A 20,400-nucleotide genomic window follows, 5' to 3' on the forward strand; every position below is an offset into this window, starting at 1 on the left:
TGCGTACTGTCCAAAGTCCGACAAACCTCGAAACTGTAGTCGTGACTAAAAGAAATGTGCCAAGAAACCTCTTCCAAAATAAAGCACTTAAGACTTTTATTGTGTATTGAGAAAAAAAAAAGTCCAAAAGTTAAATGTTGCATTATTATCGGTTTATCAATGGTTAAGTTTGTTACGTTACGTAATAAAAAAATATATAGTAGAAAACAATAATTTTAGAAAAATAATAATACTACAAATGTTTGTATAAAAAGAGCAGTTCACCTGAAAGATGAACACCACACCAAAGATGAAGATGAGTTTGTTTCCTTATTGGAATCGATTTAGAGAAATGTAGTATTGCATCACTTTCTCATCAATGGATGAGTGAATGGGTGCCGTCAGAATGAGAGTCCAAACAGCTGAAAAAAAACATCACAATAATCCAGACGTAGTACACACCACTTCAGTCCATCAGTTAAAATGTGAAGATATTTAAGATATTTTAAACTTAAAACCATTGAGTGCTCTATCCATAATCATAATTCTTGAGTGAAAAAGTTGTCTTGTCTACATCAGGAGAGAAATCTGCACAGATCAAGAGAAAATGGTCCAAAACAGTTCTAAACAAATATGTAGGTGGATTTTGATGTGTGAGGACAGCAGGGATGGACCTTGTCACTGGATTTTTTACAATTATGGATTATGGACCGAAAGCCAGTTAAAAACATGTTAATGATGAATTAGTTTCTTACAAACAGAGTTTTTTACTTCACAAGATATTAATTGATGGACTGGAGCAGTGCCAGTTACTTGTGATGTTTTTATCAGCTGTTTGGACTCATTCTGACGGCACCCATTCACTGCAGAGGATCCACTGGAGAGCAACTGATGTCATGACGAATGTCTCCAAATCTTTATCCATTAAAAACAAACTCACCTACTTCTTAAGATAGCCTGAGGGTATGTACATTTCATACAATTTTTAATTTTGGGATAAATATTTCTTTAAAGTGCCCCTATTATGGGTGATATGGGTTCATATTATGGTTTCGGGAGTCTCCAAATAATTTTTTACTTATTCGCTCAACAACTCATAAACAATTCACTCAATGATTCAGTTCTCCAAACCCCCTCCTTAGCAGGATGCAAATCTTTTAATTGGTCAGATTGGTCTCATTTTCATCTCATCATGCCTGTAAAGCCTGATAAAACAGCGTTTGAGCGCGGAGTGAGCTCCAAAAGCAGCTCCTAGTGGCAAAGAATGAATGTACATTTTCATTCAGACCAATGAGAAAAGTTCAACAAGCTAATGTGTCACTGACATAAACATGAAACGGCTTCAAAAACAACTCATGTCAGTGATTCAGAGTCGACTCTTTCTTTTAAGAGTCCAAACTTTATACACAGTGTACTTTCAAATGTAAAACTTTGCAGGATGTACCCATTCACTCAAAATCCAAAACGGGGGCACTTTAAAATATATATATATTAAATAGCTGCCTGCAGATGTGTATTTACAGTAAGTTCTAGAAGAGCAATGCAGCTGAAATGAAAAGCGATCAAATGTTTGTGACACAACTGTGAAAGTAGTTTAACTTGCAGCGCTGAAGAGAGGAAGTGTTTTAGTCGGATCAATGCAAAATTCAAGTTCAAAGAATGTGGGCTTTGAGAATAATTATTTGAGTGTGAAATGTATAGTAGCTTTAACTTGCGATATAAATTATGTTTATGAAAGAAAAGCCCTTTTAATGCTGCTTTTTCCTTGCACCAATTTTGCTGTGACCGTCATAATTCTGTCCTTGGCTTCGGATCGATCTCAAATGCTTGTGTTGCAAGAAAGCCATTGCTCTTTCATCCGGTAGAGAAATCACAGGTTGTTGGCTTGTATGATCTGCTGTAGGATGCTGTCTACATCATTCGTGTCGTAGCCGATTCCCTGCATGTCCAGGTTCGGTAAGATGGAAGACAGTAACGCAACCACATTCCGACGGATAGACCGCAACCTCTCCAGCGTTACACTGCTGTCAGGAAGAAATGACCGAGGCATGTTCATATTAGTGTTTCATTTGACACACACAAATTTGACACATTTATTTCATCATACATATATATGTGTGTGTGTGTGTATGTGTATACATGTATATGTATATATGTGTGTGTGTGTGTGTGTGTGTATGTATGTATGTATATGTAAATAAATGCTTAAATCAATGCTTTTTTGGAAAGAATTTAGGATGAAAATCTCTTGCATGTCATTCCTACCACTTTTAAACTAATACCTTTTTTGCTGAAAAAAAATATATCTATATAATCAGAGATGTATAAAAAATCAACAAGAAAAGTGTAAGAAAATGGCAAGTAAAAAATAACTACATACAATTTATACGATGTATGTGTTAACATACTAGACTACAGATTGCAAGCACTAACGTCTTAGCTCTTTTGTGCAGCCGTACTCAGTCATACACACCTATTGTACGTGTGGTTTGGTGTGTTGGTGCTCTGGTCTCTCCTCTCTTCAGTGTCTCTCTCTGTCTGACTCACTCGGTTCAGCAGTTGGTCTCTCTCTGTTCTCAGCTTGTTCAGATCAGTTAGCAGCGTCTGGTTCTCACTCTGGAGTTTGGCTAATGCTTTGCTCCAGTAAAGCTCATCTTTCGGACTCGTTTCTGCCTCCTGCTGGATAGGGGACGAACTGGTTGGAGGCCTGTTGGGCTGTTCCTCTGATTTCTATAATCGACAATGCATATTATGTACCATGCAATGTATATACAAATTATGGTTGCGTAAATGTTTATATTGTCAGAAAATATATTTATATTATTGCAAAGCTCTATTTATAAAGTTAAATATATATCTCACTTTTGTGTATCTATACACCTTGTGGCTGATCTTTACAAAGATTGGTATGCATACTAATTTTCAGAAGATGTACAAATACATTGATTTCAGATGTACACCTGTTATGGTTTAAAGCCAGGATTTTGAAGAAACAAGAATTCAGAATCTATCTCGATTTTTAAAAAATAAAAAATTCAAAGTTGCTTATTATAGCGTCACCTTGTAGATGATCTTAACACATACTGGTGCACATGCTAATTGTCACAGGATGCACAAATATATATATATATATATATATATATATATATATATATATATATATATATATATATTTCATAACAGTTAGCCACTTATATTTGGCATTAGCCACTGAAATTTGATTGGCTGCCTGCATTCTTACCTGGCAATCTGAAAGTTCCTCCCTCTTAGACTCATTTGATACTGGGTTCAATCTTTCCGCATTTTGTTCACATGACCCTGAATCACCCGTGGCGACATCAGAAGACGCACCCCCTTCCGACTCGGTCACCGTGGCAACCTCTGGCTCTCGGATGCCCAGGAGTCTTCTCAGCCGCTTGGATTCCCGGTCCAGCTGAGCAAGTCTCTGAGCAAGTGCGGCACGGTCCGAACCGTCTGCCGGTAACGGTGAGACCGGCTGAAATCCTGGCCGGCTGAGAGGAGTGACGACCACCGTCTGAGTCATGCTTGTGGAGGTGTGAGGTGAGAGTGGGTGAGGGGGGATCCTGGGCTGATCTTTGGGCATCTGTGGCCCCTGAGACATCTGGGGCTCAACGGTGCCCTCAAGTACAACGCTCTCTGCCTGAATGGTGTCCTCCTGAGCCACTGTATCCACTGCTGGTGATGTCCTGCTGTTTGTCTCTGGTCCTTCCTCTTGCGTTTTGTCCGTTGTTTCTGTCTCCTCTTCAGAGACATCTGGAACTTCAGAATGGGTCGGGGACTTATTGCAGTTTTCAATGTCTGAACATGTTTCTTTCCTTCTTTTTCTAAAAAAATAAATATGCAAAGTTAGTTAAAACATGTTAGCTAAAATTTTGTTAAACTTAATGATTTCAAATGATTTCATATATTGGACCAGCTAGATTGTAACATAAATGTTTTATATAAAGACCCTGTTATATTAAAAAACAATCTTCAGAATTTGTGTAAAATATTATCTGCAAATTCTACACTTTTATACGTGACTTATTTGTTTAGAAATTCATTAATTTGATTTACTTTTTATATTTTTCCTTTGATCTTTTTTTTAAAAATGACATTAAAATTAAGTCAGATTTAGTATAATTACTATATTATATATTCTATATAATTTATGTATTCATATGTACTTATTTATTAATGATGTGCCCCTATTATGAATTTTTAAGAATGGCCTTTCATGTAATGTGTCAGTTCTAAGTGAATGAAAAATCCTTTTAAATCTGAAAGTATACTGTGTATAAGGTTATTGTCTCTCAAAAGAAAGAGTCGGCTCTGAATCATTGAAATGAGTTGTTTTTAAAACGAATCTCAAGCTGTTTCATGTTGACATAAAAAAATTTAAAAAACGGTTAATTAAAACGACCAGTGACCAGAGTGGTATAAAAAACGAATTGTTGAAGGAGTCATGGAACAAATAAGATAAAAATAAATGCATATTATAAAAAAATGTGTTGATGGGGACTCCTAATAATTCATAACCCATAATAGGCACACTTTAAACATATTAAAAGCGTCCTGAATCTGTTTTAAAGTCACAGTTGGTGGTAGTTTGTCTTTTTTCACCGCCACAGTAACACGACAGCATTTGTTAAACATGTTAAACGCACTCCCAATGCATTGACCAAGGATTTGCATCTGTATTTGTGTACTTGCTTCCTTCCTAAAAATGAGCCACCGCAAAAATGATTCTTTAATGTGTGTAAATGGCCGAGTGTATCTGTCAGACCTCGGGGTGGGTGAAGACTCTTCTTCTTCTGTGACAACGTCGCCGACTCCATCCTCAGCTGTTTCCTGTGTATCTGTCGTCATGGTAACGTTGACCTCATCCTGTTTGCTCTCTGATGCAGGTTCAGATAGCCCCCGACAGAGAAGATGCACTGGGCTTTTAATCATCTACAACACATGCACACACTTTTTATAGTCTGAAGTGAGATCAATGTGTCAAAACCAAAATGAGAAGTGATATTTTCACATTAACATATGTAATTTCTATAAATGCCTCAGACACATAACAGCAGCCAGTAAAACAAACTAGTTTCTTATATCAAAAAATACCTTTTCTTCCCATAAAACAGCTCAATCATTACTAGATGCACTAACTATAAATCATCTATTAAAGACAGTAGACAGTAGTGACTGTAGTTTAAGAATTATGGGGTCGCTTGGCAAACTACAGTATCAAAATACTCTCCCAGTTTCCCAAACACTGACACACACACCAATAATTTGTTTGCATAGGCAAAACTCTCGCATTCATACTCGTACACATTATTTGTCATGTCTGCCACATGCAAAAGAAGACGGCCGCATGCAGACCTACAAAAAACATTTATACAGACCAGACATACAAAACTGAGTCAACAAGCCAACAGCGAGTGTGATCACACCCTGACACTCGTGACAGTCATGGACTGAGACAGAACTTCCTCATCTGACACACAAACAGAGGTGAATACCTCCAGAGATCTTCCTCTTCTCTTGATGGAGGCATGTTCCCTGTGCACAACAAAACACACATTAACACTGCATGCATTTATATCTCAATTTCGGGTATATAAATGTATTTCAATCAAATTGTGTAAAATATGTAAAAAATCATTCTTGTTACAGTGAACTCCAATAATTAGATTAATTTCTGCTTTAACAGTTGCTGGTAAATTCAATGTTTCACTTGCCGTTTTTTTGGTTATTGTTTTAATAATGATTAAAATTTTCAAAGTTTTTTTGTGGTGCAGAGACAATTTTACTGTCTTAACTGTTTTTTGAGTTTTTTTTCATAGCTGGGTGTTGTGACTTCAGCGTTTTCCTCTGTTTCTTCTGGTAACAAACAGCTCCTGCGCAACAAAGACGCAAAAAAAAATAAGACATGCTTTGAAATGTAATGCGTAGTGTGTGGTTTAAAGCATACTTCTTCTTCTTCTTCTTCTTCTTCTTCTTCTTCTTCCCGCTTATCCGGGGCCGGGTCGCGGGGGCAACAGTCTAAGCAGGGACGCCCAGACTCCCCTCTCCCCAGACACTTCCTCCAGCTCTTCCGGGGGAACACCGAGGCGCTCCCAGGCCAGCCGAGAGACATAGTCCCTCCAGCGTGTCCTAGGTCTTCCCCGGGGCCTCCTCCCGGTGAGACATGCCCGGAACACCTCCCTTGGGAGGCGTCCTGGAGGCATCCGGAACAGATGCCCGAGCCACCTCAGCTGGCCTCTCTCGATGTGGAGGAGCAGCGGGTCTACTCCGAGCTCCTCCCGAGTGACTGAACTCCTCACCCTATCTCTAAGGGAGCGCCCAGCCACCCTACGGAGGAAACTCATTTCGGCCACTTGTATCCGAGATCTCATCCTTTCGGTCATGACCCAAAGCTCATGACCATAGGTGAGAGTAGGAACGAAGATCGACCGGTAAATCGAGAGCTTCGCCTTGCGGCTCAGCTCCTTCTTCACCATGACAGACCAGTACAGCGACCGCATTACTGCAGAAGCTGCACCGATCTGTCTGTCGATCTCTCGTTCCATCCTTCCCTCACTCGTGAACAAGACCCCAAGATACTTAAACTCCTCCACCTGGGGCAGGAGCTCCCCACCAACCTGAAGGGGGCCACCTCACCCCTTATGGATAAAAACTGTAATGGAGTCGCGACGTCGCCCGGTATGGCGCAGCCGGGGCCCCGCCATGGAGCCAAGCCTGGGGCCGGGGCCGGCATGCAAGCGCCTGGTGGCCGGGTCTTGCCCCACGGGACCCGGCCGGGCTCAGCCCGAAACAGCGACGTGGGGCCATCCTCCCGTGGGCCCACCACCTGCAGGAGGGACCGTAAGGGGCCGGTGCCTTGTGGTTTGGGTGGCAGTCGAAGGCGGGGACCTCGACAACCCAACCCCTGGACTCAGAACCTAGTTCTAGGGACATGGAACGTCACCTCTCTGGGGGGGAAGGAGCCTGAGTTGTTGCGGGAGGTCGAGAGATACCGGCTAGAGATAGTCGGGCTCACCTCCACGCACTGCTTGGGCTCTGGAACCCATCTCCTCGAAAGGGGCTGGACTCTTCACTACTCTGGTGTTGCCCACAGTGAGAGCGGCAGGCTGGTGTGGGCTTGCTCATAGCTCCCCAGCTTAGCCGCCATGTGTTGGAGTTTAACCCGGTGGACGGGAGGGTCGCCTCCCTGCGACTCCGGGTTGGGGGGAGGACTCTCACTGTCATTTGTGCCTACGGGCCGAATGGCAGTGTAGAGTACCCGGCCTTCTTGGAGTCCCTGGGAGGGGTGCTGGAAAGTGCTCCAACCGGGGACTCTATCGTCCTGCTGGGGGACTTCAACGCTCATGTTGGTGATGCTAGTGACACCTGGAGGCGTGATTGGGAGGAACGGCCCCCCCGATCTAAACCTGAGTGGTGTTCTGTTGTTGGAATTCTGTGCTAGTCACGGTCTGTCCATAACGAACACCATGTTCAAGCATAAGGGTGTCCACCAGTACACGTGGCATCAGGACACCCTAGGGCGGAGGTCGATGATCGACTTTGTGGTTGTATCATCTGATCTCCGGCCGCATGTCTTGGACACTCGGGTGAAGAGAGGGGCGGAGCTGTCAACTGATCACCACCTGGTGGTTGGTTGGATTCGTTGGCGGGGGAGGAGGCCAGACAGACTTGGCAGACCTAAACGCACTGTGAGGGTCTGTTGGGAACGTTTGGCAGAGACCCCTGTCAGGGAGATCTTCAACTCCCGCCTCCAGCAGAGCTTTGACCGGATTCCGAGGGAGGCTGGAGACATTGAGTCCGAGTGGACTATGTTCTCTAGCTCTTTGGTCGACGCAGCCGTAAAGGCCGTAAAGTCTCCGGTGCATGTCGTGGCGGCAACCCCCGAACCCGATGGTGGACATCGGAAGTAAGGGATGCCGTCAAGCTGAAGAAGGAGTCCTATCGGGCCTGGTTGGCTCATGGGACTCCTGAGGCAGCTGACAGGTACCGGTGGGCCAAGCGGACCGCTGCCCGGGTGGTTGTGCAGGCAAAAACTCGGGTCTGGGAGGAGTTCGGGGAGGCCATGGAAAATGACTATCGGACGGCCTCAAAGAGGTTCTGGCAAACCGTCCGACGCCTCAGAAAAGGGAAGCAGTGCCCTGCCAACACCGTATACAGTGCTGGTGGGAACCTGCTAACCTCGACTGGGGATATTGTCGGGCGGTGGAAGGAATACTTTGAGGACCTCCTCAATCCCGCCAACACGTCTTCCACTGAGGGAGCAGAGGCCGGGGACCCGGGGGGGGACTCGACCATCACCCTGGCCGAGGTCACTGAGGTTGTTGAGAAGCTCCTCGGTGGCAAGGCACCAGGGGTGGACGAGATCCGCCCGGAGTACCTCAGGTCTCTGGATGTTGTAGGGCTGTCTTGGCTGACACGCCTCTGCAGCATCGCGTGGACGCGGGGGACAGTGCCTCTGGACTGGCAGACCGGGGTGGTGGTTCCTCTTTTTAAGAAGGGGGACCGGAGGGTGTGCTCCAACTATAGGGGGATCACACTTCTCAGCCTCCCTGGGAAAGTCTATGCCAGGGTACTGGAGAGGAGAATCCGTCCGATAGTTGAACCTCAGCTTCAAGAGGAACAATGCGGGTTTCGTCCTGGACGTGGAACACTGGACCAGCTCTATACCCTCTTCAGGATGCTGGAGGGTTCCTGGGAGTTTGCCCAACCAGTCCACATGTGTTTTGTGGATTTGGAGAAGGCATTCGACCGGGTTCCTCGTGGTGTCCTGTGGGGGGTGCTCTGGGAATATGGGGTAAGGGGCCCTTTGCTAAGGGCTGTCCAATCCCTATATGATCAGAGCAGGAGCTTGGTTCGCATTGCCAGCATTAAGTCAGACTTGTTCCCAGTGCATGTTGGACTCCGACAGGGCTGCCCTTTGTCACCGGTCTTGTTCATTATTTTTATGGACAGGATTTCTAGGCGCAGCCGGGGGCCGGAGGGGGTCTGGTTTGGTGGCCACAGAATAGCTTCTCTGCTTTTTGCTGATGATGTTGTTCTGTTGGCTACATCTGGCCAAGACCTACAGTGTGCGCTGGGGCGGTTTGCAGCTGAGTGTGAAGCGGCTGGGATGAGAATCAGCACCTCCAAGTCTGAGGCCATGGTCCTCAGTCGGACAAGGGTGGCTAAAGCATACTATTGAATACAAATTTGCATTTCAGCATTGCAATCCAGTTATCTTTTCCCTTATGGTTATTGTCTGTTTATAAGCCAGTTATGTTTAAAGTCCTTAAATCTGTGCAGTCTAACTAAATAAGAAGTAAAGAAAAGCAGCGTATTTGGAATGGATTTCTAGTGCACTGCATTGCTGCCTTTTACTGTGCACTATGCCGTCTCATGACTTTACTATGTTTATCACATGTTCTAATCAAGATGTATATTAATACATTAGTAGCATTTTTAATCCTTTTCAATTTTTATGTCACATTCTGGTAAATCGTGTCATCTGGATACTTTCACACAGAAAACTAGTTTAATGTGCACAGTATACATACTGTAGTGCATATATAATGTGTGTGGTATACTAGTACTGCATTCTGAACAAGCAGGTAAAGACTCACCTTAAGCGCAGTATCGGGTGCATGCTGCAAGTGAATGGATCAGGAACGCTTCCAGCAAACAGTAAAGTGCTGATTCCTCTCCATTTCAAACACTCTTCACATTGAATCCACGTTACATCCCTTCAGACACAATAAAGCCATTAATACTCATGGTCATATTAACTTGTGTGTGAAGATATTAAATCCATCATCCAAAATAAAAGTTTTGTTCTAATTTGATGAAAGTGTGTTTTTATGCTGTCAAACCTATTAATCACATCTAAAATAAGTTTGTGTTCTCATGCTGTCAAACCGATTTTTATGCTGTCAAACTTATTAATCACATCTAAACTAAAAGTTTGTTTTTATGCTGTCAAACCGAATAATCACATCTAAAATAAAAGTGTTTTTATGCTGTCAAACCGATTAATCACATCTAAAAGAAATGTTTGTGTTCTTACGCTGTCAAACCGATTAATCACATCTAAAATAAGTTTGTGTTCTTATGCTGTCAAACGGATTAATCACATCTAAAATAAAAGTTTGTTTTTATGCTGTCAAATTGATTAATCACATCTAAAAGAAAAGTTTGTTTTTAAGCTTTCAAACCAATTATTCACATCTAAAATAAAAGTTTGTGTTCTTATGCTGTCAAACTGATTAATCATATCTAAAATAAAAGATTGTTTTTATGCTGTCAAAGAGATTAATCACATCTAAAAGAAAAGTTTGAGCTCTTATGCTTACAAACTGATCTATCACATCTAAAAGAAATGTTTGTGTTGTTATGCTGTCGAACCGATTAATCACATCTTAAATAAGTTTGTGTTCTTATGCTGTCAAACCGATTAATCACATCTAAAATAAAAGTGTTTTTTGCTGTCAGACTGATTAATCACATCTAAAAGAAAAGTTTGTGTTCTTATGCTGTCAAACCTATTAATCACATCTAAAATAAGTTTGTGTTCTTATGCTGTCAAACCGATTAATCACATCTAAACTAAAAGTTTGTTTTTATGCTGTCAAACCAATTAATCACATCTAAAAGAAATGTTTGTGTTCTTATGTGGTCAAATCGATTAATAACATCTAAAAGAAATATTTGTGTTTTTATGCTGTCAAACTGATTAATCACATCTAAAAGAAATGTTTGTGTTCTTACGCTGTCAAACCGATTAATCACATCTAAAATAAGTTTGTGTTCTTATGCTGTCAAACGGATTAATCACATCTAAAATAAAAGTTTGTTTTTATGCTGTCAAATTGATTAATCACATCTAAAAGAAAAGTTTGTTTTTAAGCTGTCATACCAATTATTCACATCTAAAATAAAAGTTTGTGTTCTTATGCTGTCAAACTGATTAATCATATCTAAAATAAAAGATTGTTTTTATGCTGTCAAAGAGATTAATCACATCTAAAAGAAAAGTTTGAGCTTTTATGCTTACAAACTGATCTATCACATCTAAAAGAAAAGTTTGTTTTTAAGCTGTCGAACCTATTAATCACATCTAAAAAAATGTTTGTGTTGTTATGCTGTCGAACCGATTAATCACATCTTAAGTTTGTGTTCTTATGCTGTCAAAGAGATTAATCACATCTAAAATAAAAGTTTGTTTTTATGCTGTCAAACTGATTAATCACATCTCAACTAAAAGTTTGTTTTTATGCTGTCAAACCGATTAATCACATTTAAACTAAAAGTTTGTTTTTATGCTGTCAAACCGATTAATCACATCTAAAATAACAGTTTGTTTTTATGCTGTCAAAGAGATTAATCACATCTAAAAGAAAAATTTGTTTTTATGCTGTCAAACTGATTAATCACATGTAAAAGAAAGGTTTGTGTTCTTATGCTGTCGAACCGATTAATCACATCTAAAATAAAAGTTTGAGTTCTTATGCTGTCGAACCGATTAATCACATTTAAAATAAAAGTTAGTTTTTATGCTGTCAAACTGATTAATCACATCTACAAGAAATGTTTGTGTTCTTATGCTGTCGAACCGATTAATCACATCTAAAATTAAAGTTTGTTTTTTGCTGTCAGACTGATTAATCACATCTAAAACAAAAGTTTGTGTTCTTATGTTGTCGAACCGCTTAATCACATCTAAAATAAAAGTTTATTTTCTTATGCTGTCAAACTGATTAATCACATCTAAAATAATAGCTTGTGTTTTTATGCTGTCCAACTTATTAATCACATCTAAAAGAAAGGTTTGTGTTTTTATGCTGTCAAACCGATTAATCACATCTAAATTAAAGTGTTTTATGCTGTCAAACCGATTAATCACATCTAAAATAAAAGTTTGTTTTTATGCTATCAAACCAATTAATCACATCTAAAAGAAAAGCTTGTGTTCTTATGCTTTTGAACCAATATATCACATCTAAAAGAAACGTTTGTGTTCTTATGCTGTCTAACCTGTCACGAACAGCACCTCTGTGGCTCTCTCCGACCACCACCGGAGGGAGCTCTCACCGGAATACTAATCGCTAAAAGACTACATTTCCCACAACCCCGTACCTTGGGCTGATTACAGCCACCAGGTGTTCCGCATCATCCAGCCTTTATAATGGACTCTCTCACGCTCGCTCATCGCGAAGTCTTGTTTGTGTTTACTGCAATTCTGAGCGTTTATTCCCGTGTTTGTTTTCCTGTTGCCGACCTGTGCCTTGTTTACTCTTGTGATTGATATCTGCCTGCCTTCTGACCTACTGCCTGTTATCGGTTTACGTCTCTTGGATTTCCCTCGTGTATTATCGTTTGCTCCTGTTTGACCCTGCCTGCCCGACCACGATTAAAGCTCAGTCGCAAATGGATCCCCACGTCTCTGATGTATCATTACATAACCGATTAATCACATCTAAAATTAAAATTTGTTTTCATGATGTCAAAGAGATTAATCACATCTAAAAGAAAAGTTTGTTTTTATGCTGTCAAACCAATTAATCACATCTAAGAGAAAAGCTTGTGTTCTTATGCTTTCGAACCGATATATCACATCTAAAAGAAAAGTTTGTGTTCTTATGCTGTCAAACCGATTAATCACATCTAAATTAAAAGTGTGTTCTTATGCTGTCGAACCTATTAATCACATCTAAAATAAGTTTGTGTTCTCAGGCTGTCAAACCGATTTTTATGCTGTCAAACCGATTAATCACATCTAAAATAAAAGTTTGAGTTCTTATGCTGTCGAACCGATTAATCACATTTAAAATAAAAGTTAGTTTTTATGCTGTCAAACTGATTAATCACATCTAAAAGAAATGTTTGTGTTCTTATGCTGTCGAACCGATTAATCACATCTAAAATTAAAGTTTGTTTTTTGCTGTCAGACTGATTAATCACATCTAAAACAAAAGTTTGTGTTCTTATGTTGTCGAACCGCTTAATCACATTTAAAATAAAAGTTTATTTTCTTATGCTGTCAAACCGATTAATCACATCTAAATTAAAAGTGTGTTCTTATGCTGTCGAACCTATTAATCACATCTAAAATAAGTTTGTGTTCTCAGGCTGTCAAACCGATTTTTATGCTGTCAAACCGATTAATCACATCTAAAATAAAAGTTTGTGTTCTTATGCTTTTGAACCAATTTATCACATCTAAATTAGAAGTGTGTTCTTATGCTGTCAAACCTATTAATCACATCTAAAATAAAAGTTTGTTTTTATGCCGTCAAACTGATTAATCACATGTAAACTAAAAGTTTGTTTTTATGCTGTCGAACCGATTAATCACATCTAAATTAAAAGTGTGTTCTTATGCTGTCAAACCTATTAATCACATCTAAAATAAGTTTGCATTCTTATGCTGTCAAAGAGATTAATCACATCTAAAATAAGTTTGTTTTTATGCTGTCGAACCGATTAATCACATCTAAATTAAAAGTTTGTTCTTATGCTGTCAAACCTATTAATCACATCTAAAAGAAATGTTTGTGTTCTTATGCTGTCTAACCGATTAATCACATCTAAAATTAAAGTTTGATTTTATGCTGTCAAACCAATTAATCACATCTAAATTAAAAGTTTGTTCTTATGCTGTCAAACTGATTAATCACATCTAAAATAAACATTTATTTTCTTTTGCTGTCAAACCGATTAATCTCATCTAAATTAAAAGTGTGTTCTTATGCTGTCAAACCTAATAATCACATCTAAAATAAGTTTGTGTTCTTATGCTGTCAAACCGATTAGTCGCATCTAAAATAAAAGTTTGTTTTTATGCTGTCAAACTGATTAATCACATCTAAAAGAAATGTTTGCGTTCTTATGCTGTCGAACCGATTAATCGCATCTAAAATAAAAGTTTGTTTTTATGCTGTCAAAGAGATTAATCACATCTAAAAGAAATGTTTGTGCTCTAATGGAATCAAACCATTTAACTAATTATATTTTTCATATTTGGCCAGAGAAGAAATTGACATATGTGTGTTTTTATAATCTTACTCTTGTAAACTATTCAAAGTCAAACATTCATTGAAAGACTGAGAGAGTTAAAAGAATATTAACGTTTACTTCCAGTCTGTTTAACATTTTACCTCTACCAATTCTATTTAGGCTTTGAAATGTAAAAAAGCTGTTAAGATTATTATGATGAAAAATGATCAAATGAAAACTATCTGTGTATTCTGCATCAATACATTTTTGCAAACCTAACAAAACAAAGCCTCAGTTTTGTTTTCATGAGAATTTTGGTTGTGATCAATGTGTTTGTGGCATGTGTTTGTGGCATGATTTACTCGTATACATTTAAGAAATGAACCATGCTACTACTTTAACCAAGTGATTAACAGTTTCAAGTTTCTCTGTGCCGCCCACCTGCATTTAAGAGCTCAACTCGACCTCTGCTATAACAAGACGTTTTTTTGTATGTCTGTTTTCTGTTATGCATGTACGTGTGAGGTTTGTGGTCTAACAGACAAATAGTCAGTTTATAACAGGTTTGGTTACACCATCTTTCATTTTTTACCCACAAAGCCATGGCAGTATTCTGACCATATGACTGACAGTTAACCATCACAACAAAGCACATTACTGTGTGAAAAGTTTTGGAGGAAATCAATCATACACTTCTTCTTCCTCGTCTTTCTCCTCCTCTTCATCGTCCTCTTCCTCTGTTTCCTCAGTATCTCCTTCTTGGCTTTTCCTCTCTAAGGCTTGAAACGCTCTCTCTTTTGCTCTCTTTTCCTTCTTTTCACGCCAGTAATCATTCAGTTTGAGGCCAAGAGCAGCTAGTGTGAGTCTATGAGAGAAGCAGTAAAAAGTATTTAAAAATGGAAATAATACATACAATAAGTATTTAAATGAAAAAATGTATCTCACACAAATACATTATACAAATATAAATACAAATCAGTTTTTTTTTTACATATATACATATTATTATATATACTGCAGGTTAAAGGATGTGGTGAGTTCCTGAAATGCACCTGTACTCTTTGGTGTACTCAAAATCCTGCTTGTTATGTGCGGGCTTGAGGAAGTTACACTCAATCACTCCGATGACCCCGACCCCTGTCCTTTGACCTGATGACTGAAGGAAAAAGATGGGAAATTAATCACAAAGATATTTTTGAGCTATTGTTAATGTCACCAAGTTATAACCAGACCCAGACAGAATCTAGTAAAGTTTTCTGCATTTTCTGGATATTTTTGTGGAATAGATAACAATAACATCAAACAGATATTCAGATAACGTGTGGACCTGCTTATATCTCGATTTTCCACATGATTGGCTCCAGTACCTTGATTTGACAGCCAACTTTTTCATGTGCCTTTATCAGTCTGTTTTTATGATACATCATAATTCCATAGTGCTCCTTATTTTTCTGGTTGAATCCAAAAGTAATCTTCACTCTCTCATTCTGAGAGTCATGCTTAAAGAAAACACTCTTGACACAAAATGAGTTGGAGGATTATGGGAAAAAACAAAGTAATCAGTAAAATTAATAGGTAAACAACAATAATGCAGATTTTCAAGTGGAAGGATACGATGAATTGGGGTTTATAGACATCATTCTCGATCATGGACAGACTCTTGGCAATCAGCTTAGTCTGAACTTTCTTCTTTCTCAGAATGATTTGAATCCTGGGCTTTAGGTAAAGGATACTGAGATAAGCCTGGAATGGCAGACAGAATTTGTGTTAGCGTTTATTTTTCCAGTTATTTCTCAACTTTTTCCATTTAATTCAAGGAAACATCAAACTGCAATTGACTGAGACAAAACATATTCAAAAGTTCCTAAAAAGTAAAAATAGCAATAACACGTTGAACATCTTCCGAAATTCAGTAGTTTTTGGCTGAACACAGCAGTTGTACAGCCTCACTGTGTTTACAGTCACACTCTTTTAAACTATAACTCTAAATATACGTTTTTAAAATATCCTTTTGATGGAAATACATTTAGTGGAAAAGTAAAATAGCTGATCAGCTTCTGATCTTTATCTCTACGCCACAAGCAACTTAAAGTCTGAAATTCACCCATTCACACCTATAATTCACACACACGCACGCACACACACGCACACATGCATGCACGCACACAGCTGCACACACGTACATATGAAGTCACACTGTAAAACAACCACAGGCCATAAATATCATGAAGTTTCTTGCTCTTTTGGCCATTTCTCTCTCTCTCTCTCTCTCTCTCTCTGTTTGTCTCTCTCTCACTCACTCTGAGAGAAAACTCCATCTCAGGGATGTTGTTACTGTCTCTGCGGTGCTTGTAATAATCTCTCCTCCACTTTCCTTGAGTCTCCTCTGACTGGATCTCCGGGAGACGGACGTCCTCTGTATCCGAGTCAAAGTCAAACTCCGGCTTTCCATCTTTATTTCTGTGAGAGAAAATGTAAAAAAATGATTCAAAAAACATTTAGTATTTCTGCATTCAGGTTACAAAGAACAATACTGTTGGATAAACTGAAAAAAAAAAAAAAATTATATCAATTATCATGTCACGCACTCAGTTTGGAATAAAACATACTTGCGTATTGCATTTAATTTATCAAGAAAGTGACTAATAAACACAAAACCTACTATTAAAAAAAACATATCAAATGTGAAACACTGTAAATGTCCTGATATCGATTGAAGCATGGTATAAGATGGCTAGAAACTTTTTATCTGACGGTTTGGACTTTCTATTTCTCGCATTTCTGAGAAACAAGAATTTTGAGGTATAAACTTAGAATTCAACGAAAATGTCAAAATTGTGAAACATAAACATTACAGTACAAAGAAATTTACATTTCACAGTTCTGTTTTTTTTCTGTCTCACTTTTGTTCTCAGAATAGTGAGATATAAACTTAGAGCTGCAAGGAAAAACCCAATTTGTAATAAAAAGTTACCTTTTATTTATTTCCTATTCCATAGTGGCTTTCACAGGTATCTGAGATAAAAGCTTGTAAATGTACTTAAAAATGCAAGTAAACACAGAAATATAATTAGAAACCTGCTATTCGTTAGGGTTTAGAGAATCACATGCTTTAGGGTGATTAAAATGACTTGATTTGTTAAACTAAGCAGTTCAGGGTTATATTCAAAAGAAACACAAATCAGGATTGTGTTGTTCCGACAGAGTCAGTACACTCACCTGCATGCAACATGTAAATTACATGCAAATTAATTATGACACTGAACATAATGGCTCTCCCGTCTGCATTTTCTCTGTAACGTCATCTTTCACTACGACTGACCGCATCCATGCAACTCTGGCAAAGTAGTTTAAAAAACTGCCAGATGACAGACCTGCGGATGTTCCAGATGAGTATCTTGGTTCCTTTCTTGCCCTGAATGGAGTCCAACTGCTCTTGTAACTCAGGGACGTTCTGGAAGAGAGAATATTTCAGGATGGCTCTCAGACTTGCCTCCGAATCCTCTGTTACCACCAGCGTCTGTGAGGCGGGAGTTAAAGGCAATGTTTTGTCCCACTGAGACATCCGAAATACATGCATCTTACGTGCGTTTTTCTGTTTGCATATAGTCTAAGCATAGAGCACATGCATGCAAAACAAATGCGAGCGTCTTCTTTTTTCTTTAATCCTCCTGTTGTGTATTTGACTCTGTAATTTTCAAACTGTTCAAAATACTGGTTAAACTATTTATTTCTTTAAGGAATTTGGTGGAAATGTCTCATTTATTGTCAAGTATGTGCATGCAAAGTTTCGAAATATGGATGTGTTTTGGAATGGTAATTGTAATTTTAATTACATTTCTTATCCTGTTTTATATTTTCTAGTCTCTTATGAGCAGTTTAGTGTGTTTGCGTGCAAACCAGTGTGAATTAGCTTTAACCCAAACACAAAAGCTTTTGAACAAAGAGAAAAAATGTTCAAGTCTTGAGTAGATAGAGCCGTATTTCGACTGAGCAAAAGGATATTGGTCTGTTGGTTGAACGGGGCGATGGGTACGATCACAGCCTGAGCTTTAATGGCCTGTAAGAAGGTTTGAGACAACATGCCCACGCTCTGGCAGCCACCATTTTTTGTGAAGATCAGAGCATCGCGGCCGAGACGCATCGAACCCGACTTAAACCCGTTTCCGTACACGCCGATGGGCTGATGACCGCTTTTACTGGAGCCTTTCTCTGTGAATCCGAAGCTGCAAAGAAAGCGAGAGATTCGTCTTTACGAAATGTCTCTCCTCAACAAGACTCGAGGCGCCATTCGTGTCTCGTTTTCACACACCTGAGCATTTTGTGCAGCTTGCTGGGCGTCATACCGCTCCCGTTGTCCATAAAACTGAGGCACAGCTGTTCTCTGACCGTCACAACATCAATCCAGATGTTCTTGGCTGTGACTCCTGGGTCGGATGCATTATCTGTGACACATGCAGATAAATGAATATAATTGGAGTGCGACTGCGTACAGTGCTGCAAAACATGGTTGCTTTCCGCAGCGCTTTCTGCTTTCTCTTAGAACTGCAAGCCATCTGCAAAAAGGCAGATATCTAAATATAACCTACAACCTAAAAACAAACAAACACGCAAGCCGTTTAACAGGATATCAAGATGAAACCGAAGAAATAATTAAGACGGATTTTGTTCAACCTCAAATCTTGATCATTAAGTGATCAAAAGCAACTACAGGAGCACAGTTTCCTGTTTCTAACGGTACTTAGATCAGATCCTGCAAGCTTCACTTATTTCCATCAGCTTTTACCATAAACCATCCATCCTAGCAGATAAAGCGCAGACAGCTCATCACGTTTTTTTTTCCCAAAAGTACTTTTGATAATTGGTTTTAAGGCGTTCGTTTATCGTTATTTACATTAATTTGTTTAGCATTTATGCATTCGTACGCTTCAATCCGAACCAAATCAGTTTATGAATACACTGTACACGAAACCCACCTTAGCGTTGCCCTCTCCTGTATGTCTTTATTTAACGCAATGTGATTCAAACATGGTAAGCATCTTTACACGCAAAATGCATTAGGCGTGGGGAGTTTCAACATTACGCCATTATCTGTAAGATACTGTAGTTTGCCTGCAACAGGTGCGCGAGTTGATGTGCGCGTTTATTGTCTCGAGACTCGCGGAAGTTAAAAGCGAAAGTATCAGCAGTTCCTGACAAAACTGAGCTTTTCTTCCGAACAGATGAATGCGTTTGTGTTTTGCTCACCGATGAGTTCCGCGACCGCACTGAAGGGCCATGTGTGACTGGTGGAGTTGCTCTCCAGGTACGACGGGCTCATCTATAAAAACAACGTTACGCAATATAATCATGGTGAAGCACAATGTAGAGGATGAGAAAAGAAAGAAGATAAGAAAGAGTGCACTACACACAGAGCTCAGCCGGATCCCGTGTTCGCTCAGTCTCGCCATCATGAGGGTTTAAACACGCGTCGCATGAAAAGAGATGCAGATGGTTCATTCTTCCTCCTACTCTCTCTCTCTCTCTCTCTCTCTCTCTCTCTCTCTCTCTCTCTCTCTCTCTCTCTCTCTCTCTCTCTCTCTCTCTCTCTCTCTCTCTCTCTCTCTCTCTCTCTCTCTCTCTCTCTCTCTCTCTCTCTCTCTCTCTCTCTCTCTCTCTCTCTCTGTGTGTGTGTGTGACTGTGTGTGTACACACTCCCACACAGAGCTCTACAGAGCACATCTCATCTGCACGCTCTTTTTTTTTTTTTTTGAGAGTTAATATTTCCTATGTCGTTTCTTTCATCTGAACTTTTTAATCATTCGAAAACGTTTAACATTCTAAATAAATATACTTTTTTTATAAATTGTTATTACTGTATAATCTTATCTTGTATTGTATAATCTGAATACTATAAAAACTGAACAAAATAAAATGTATTTATTTAAATACTTTTATTTTATATTTTAGCGTTACTATTTTCTTAAATGAAATGATTATAAAATATGTTAGTATTATTATAGAAGTATTAATGTATTATTATAAACACATTTTAATAATACATTATAATTTTAAAAGGTAAAAGTAATTTTCTGTATTTGTTTTATCTGTATGTTCTCTGTTCTGTGTTACATAAAATGTCATATATGATTACACTGGCCAAATTATGACAGACAAACACGGAAAAACACAAAAGTGAAACTAATGAAACTATATGAGATATATATATATATATATATATATATATATATATATATATATATATATATATATATATATATATATATATATATATATATATATATATATAATTGTTGTTGATTTTGTGTTTACTTGCTAATTAGGTATAAAGTTTATTGTGTATTAGCAGCTGTGATAATAGACATTCATTGCATATCAAAAACATTAAAAGCACGATCATTTAAGAACAGAACAACAAACAAAAATAATACA

General features: G+C 38.9%; 1 protein-coding gene across 3 annotated transcripts; it reads right to left on the reverse strand.

The window, feature by feature from the left end:
- Positions 1–79: 79 nt before the first annotated feature.
- On the reverse strand, positions 80–19,531 carry zgc:152774 (uncharacterized protein LOC553526 homolog). Of its 3 annotated transcripts, none has more exons than XM_043257633.1 (17): positions 19,380–19,531; positions 19,216–19,288; positions 18,281–18,413; positions 17,974–18,194; positions 17,343–17,490; positions 16,269–16,428; positions 15,583–15,711; positions 15,336–15,455; positions 15,021–15,124; positions 14,660–14,833; positions 9,600–9,719; positions 5,796–5,873; positions 5,496–5,535; positions 4,766–4,932; positions 3,221–3,824; positions 2,453–2,709; positions 80–2,000 (listed from the first exon to the last, which is right to left on the reverse strand). In XM_043257633.1, the coding sequence occupies exons 1-17, from the start codon at positions 19,419–19,421 to the stop codon at positions 1,850–1,852; spliced, it is 2,721 nt and encodes a 906-aa protein (XP_043113568.1). In that variant the 5' UTR covers positions 19,422–19,531; the 3' UTR covers positions 80–1,849. The 3 variants fall into 3 exon arrangements, with proteins under 3 accessions (XP_043113568.1, XP_043113567.1, XP_043113569.1); XM_043257632.1 differs by having other exon boundaries at positions 80–2,003; XM_043257634.1 differs by lacking the exons at positions 19,216–19,288; positions 19,380–19,531 and adding an exon at positions 18,945–19,099 and having other exon boundaries at positions 80–2,003.
- Between the last annotated feature and the right edge of the window lie 869 nt (positions 19,532–20,400).

This window comes from Puntigrus tetrazona, chromosome 14 (genome assembly GCF_018831695.1).
Source record: "Puntigrus tetrazona isolate hp1 chromosome 14, ASM1883169v1, whole genome shotgun sequence".
In the NCBI taxonomy this organism is placed as follows: Eukaryota; Metazoa; Chordata; class Actinopteri; order Cypriniformes; family Cyprinidae; genus Puntigrus; species Puntigrus tetrazona.

Bases quoted from the DNA above. Each gene is read 5' to 3' on its own strand.
- zgc:152774 (XM_043257632.1), bottom strand. From the start codon at position 19,421: ATGATGGCGAGACTGAGCGAACACGGGATCCGGCTGAGCTCT. The intron at 5,874-9,599 runs GTGAGTCTTTAC...TTTGTTGCGCAG, and splicing joins CACCCGATACTGCGCTTAAG to GAGCTGTTTGTTACCAGAAG. The intron at 4,933-5,495 runs GTATTCACCTCT...CATGTGTTGTAG, and splicing joins GAAGAGGAAGATCTCTGGAG to ATGATTAAAAGCCCAGTGCA.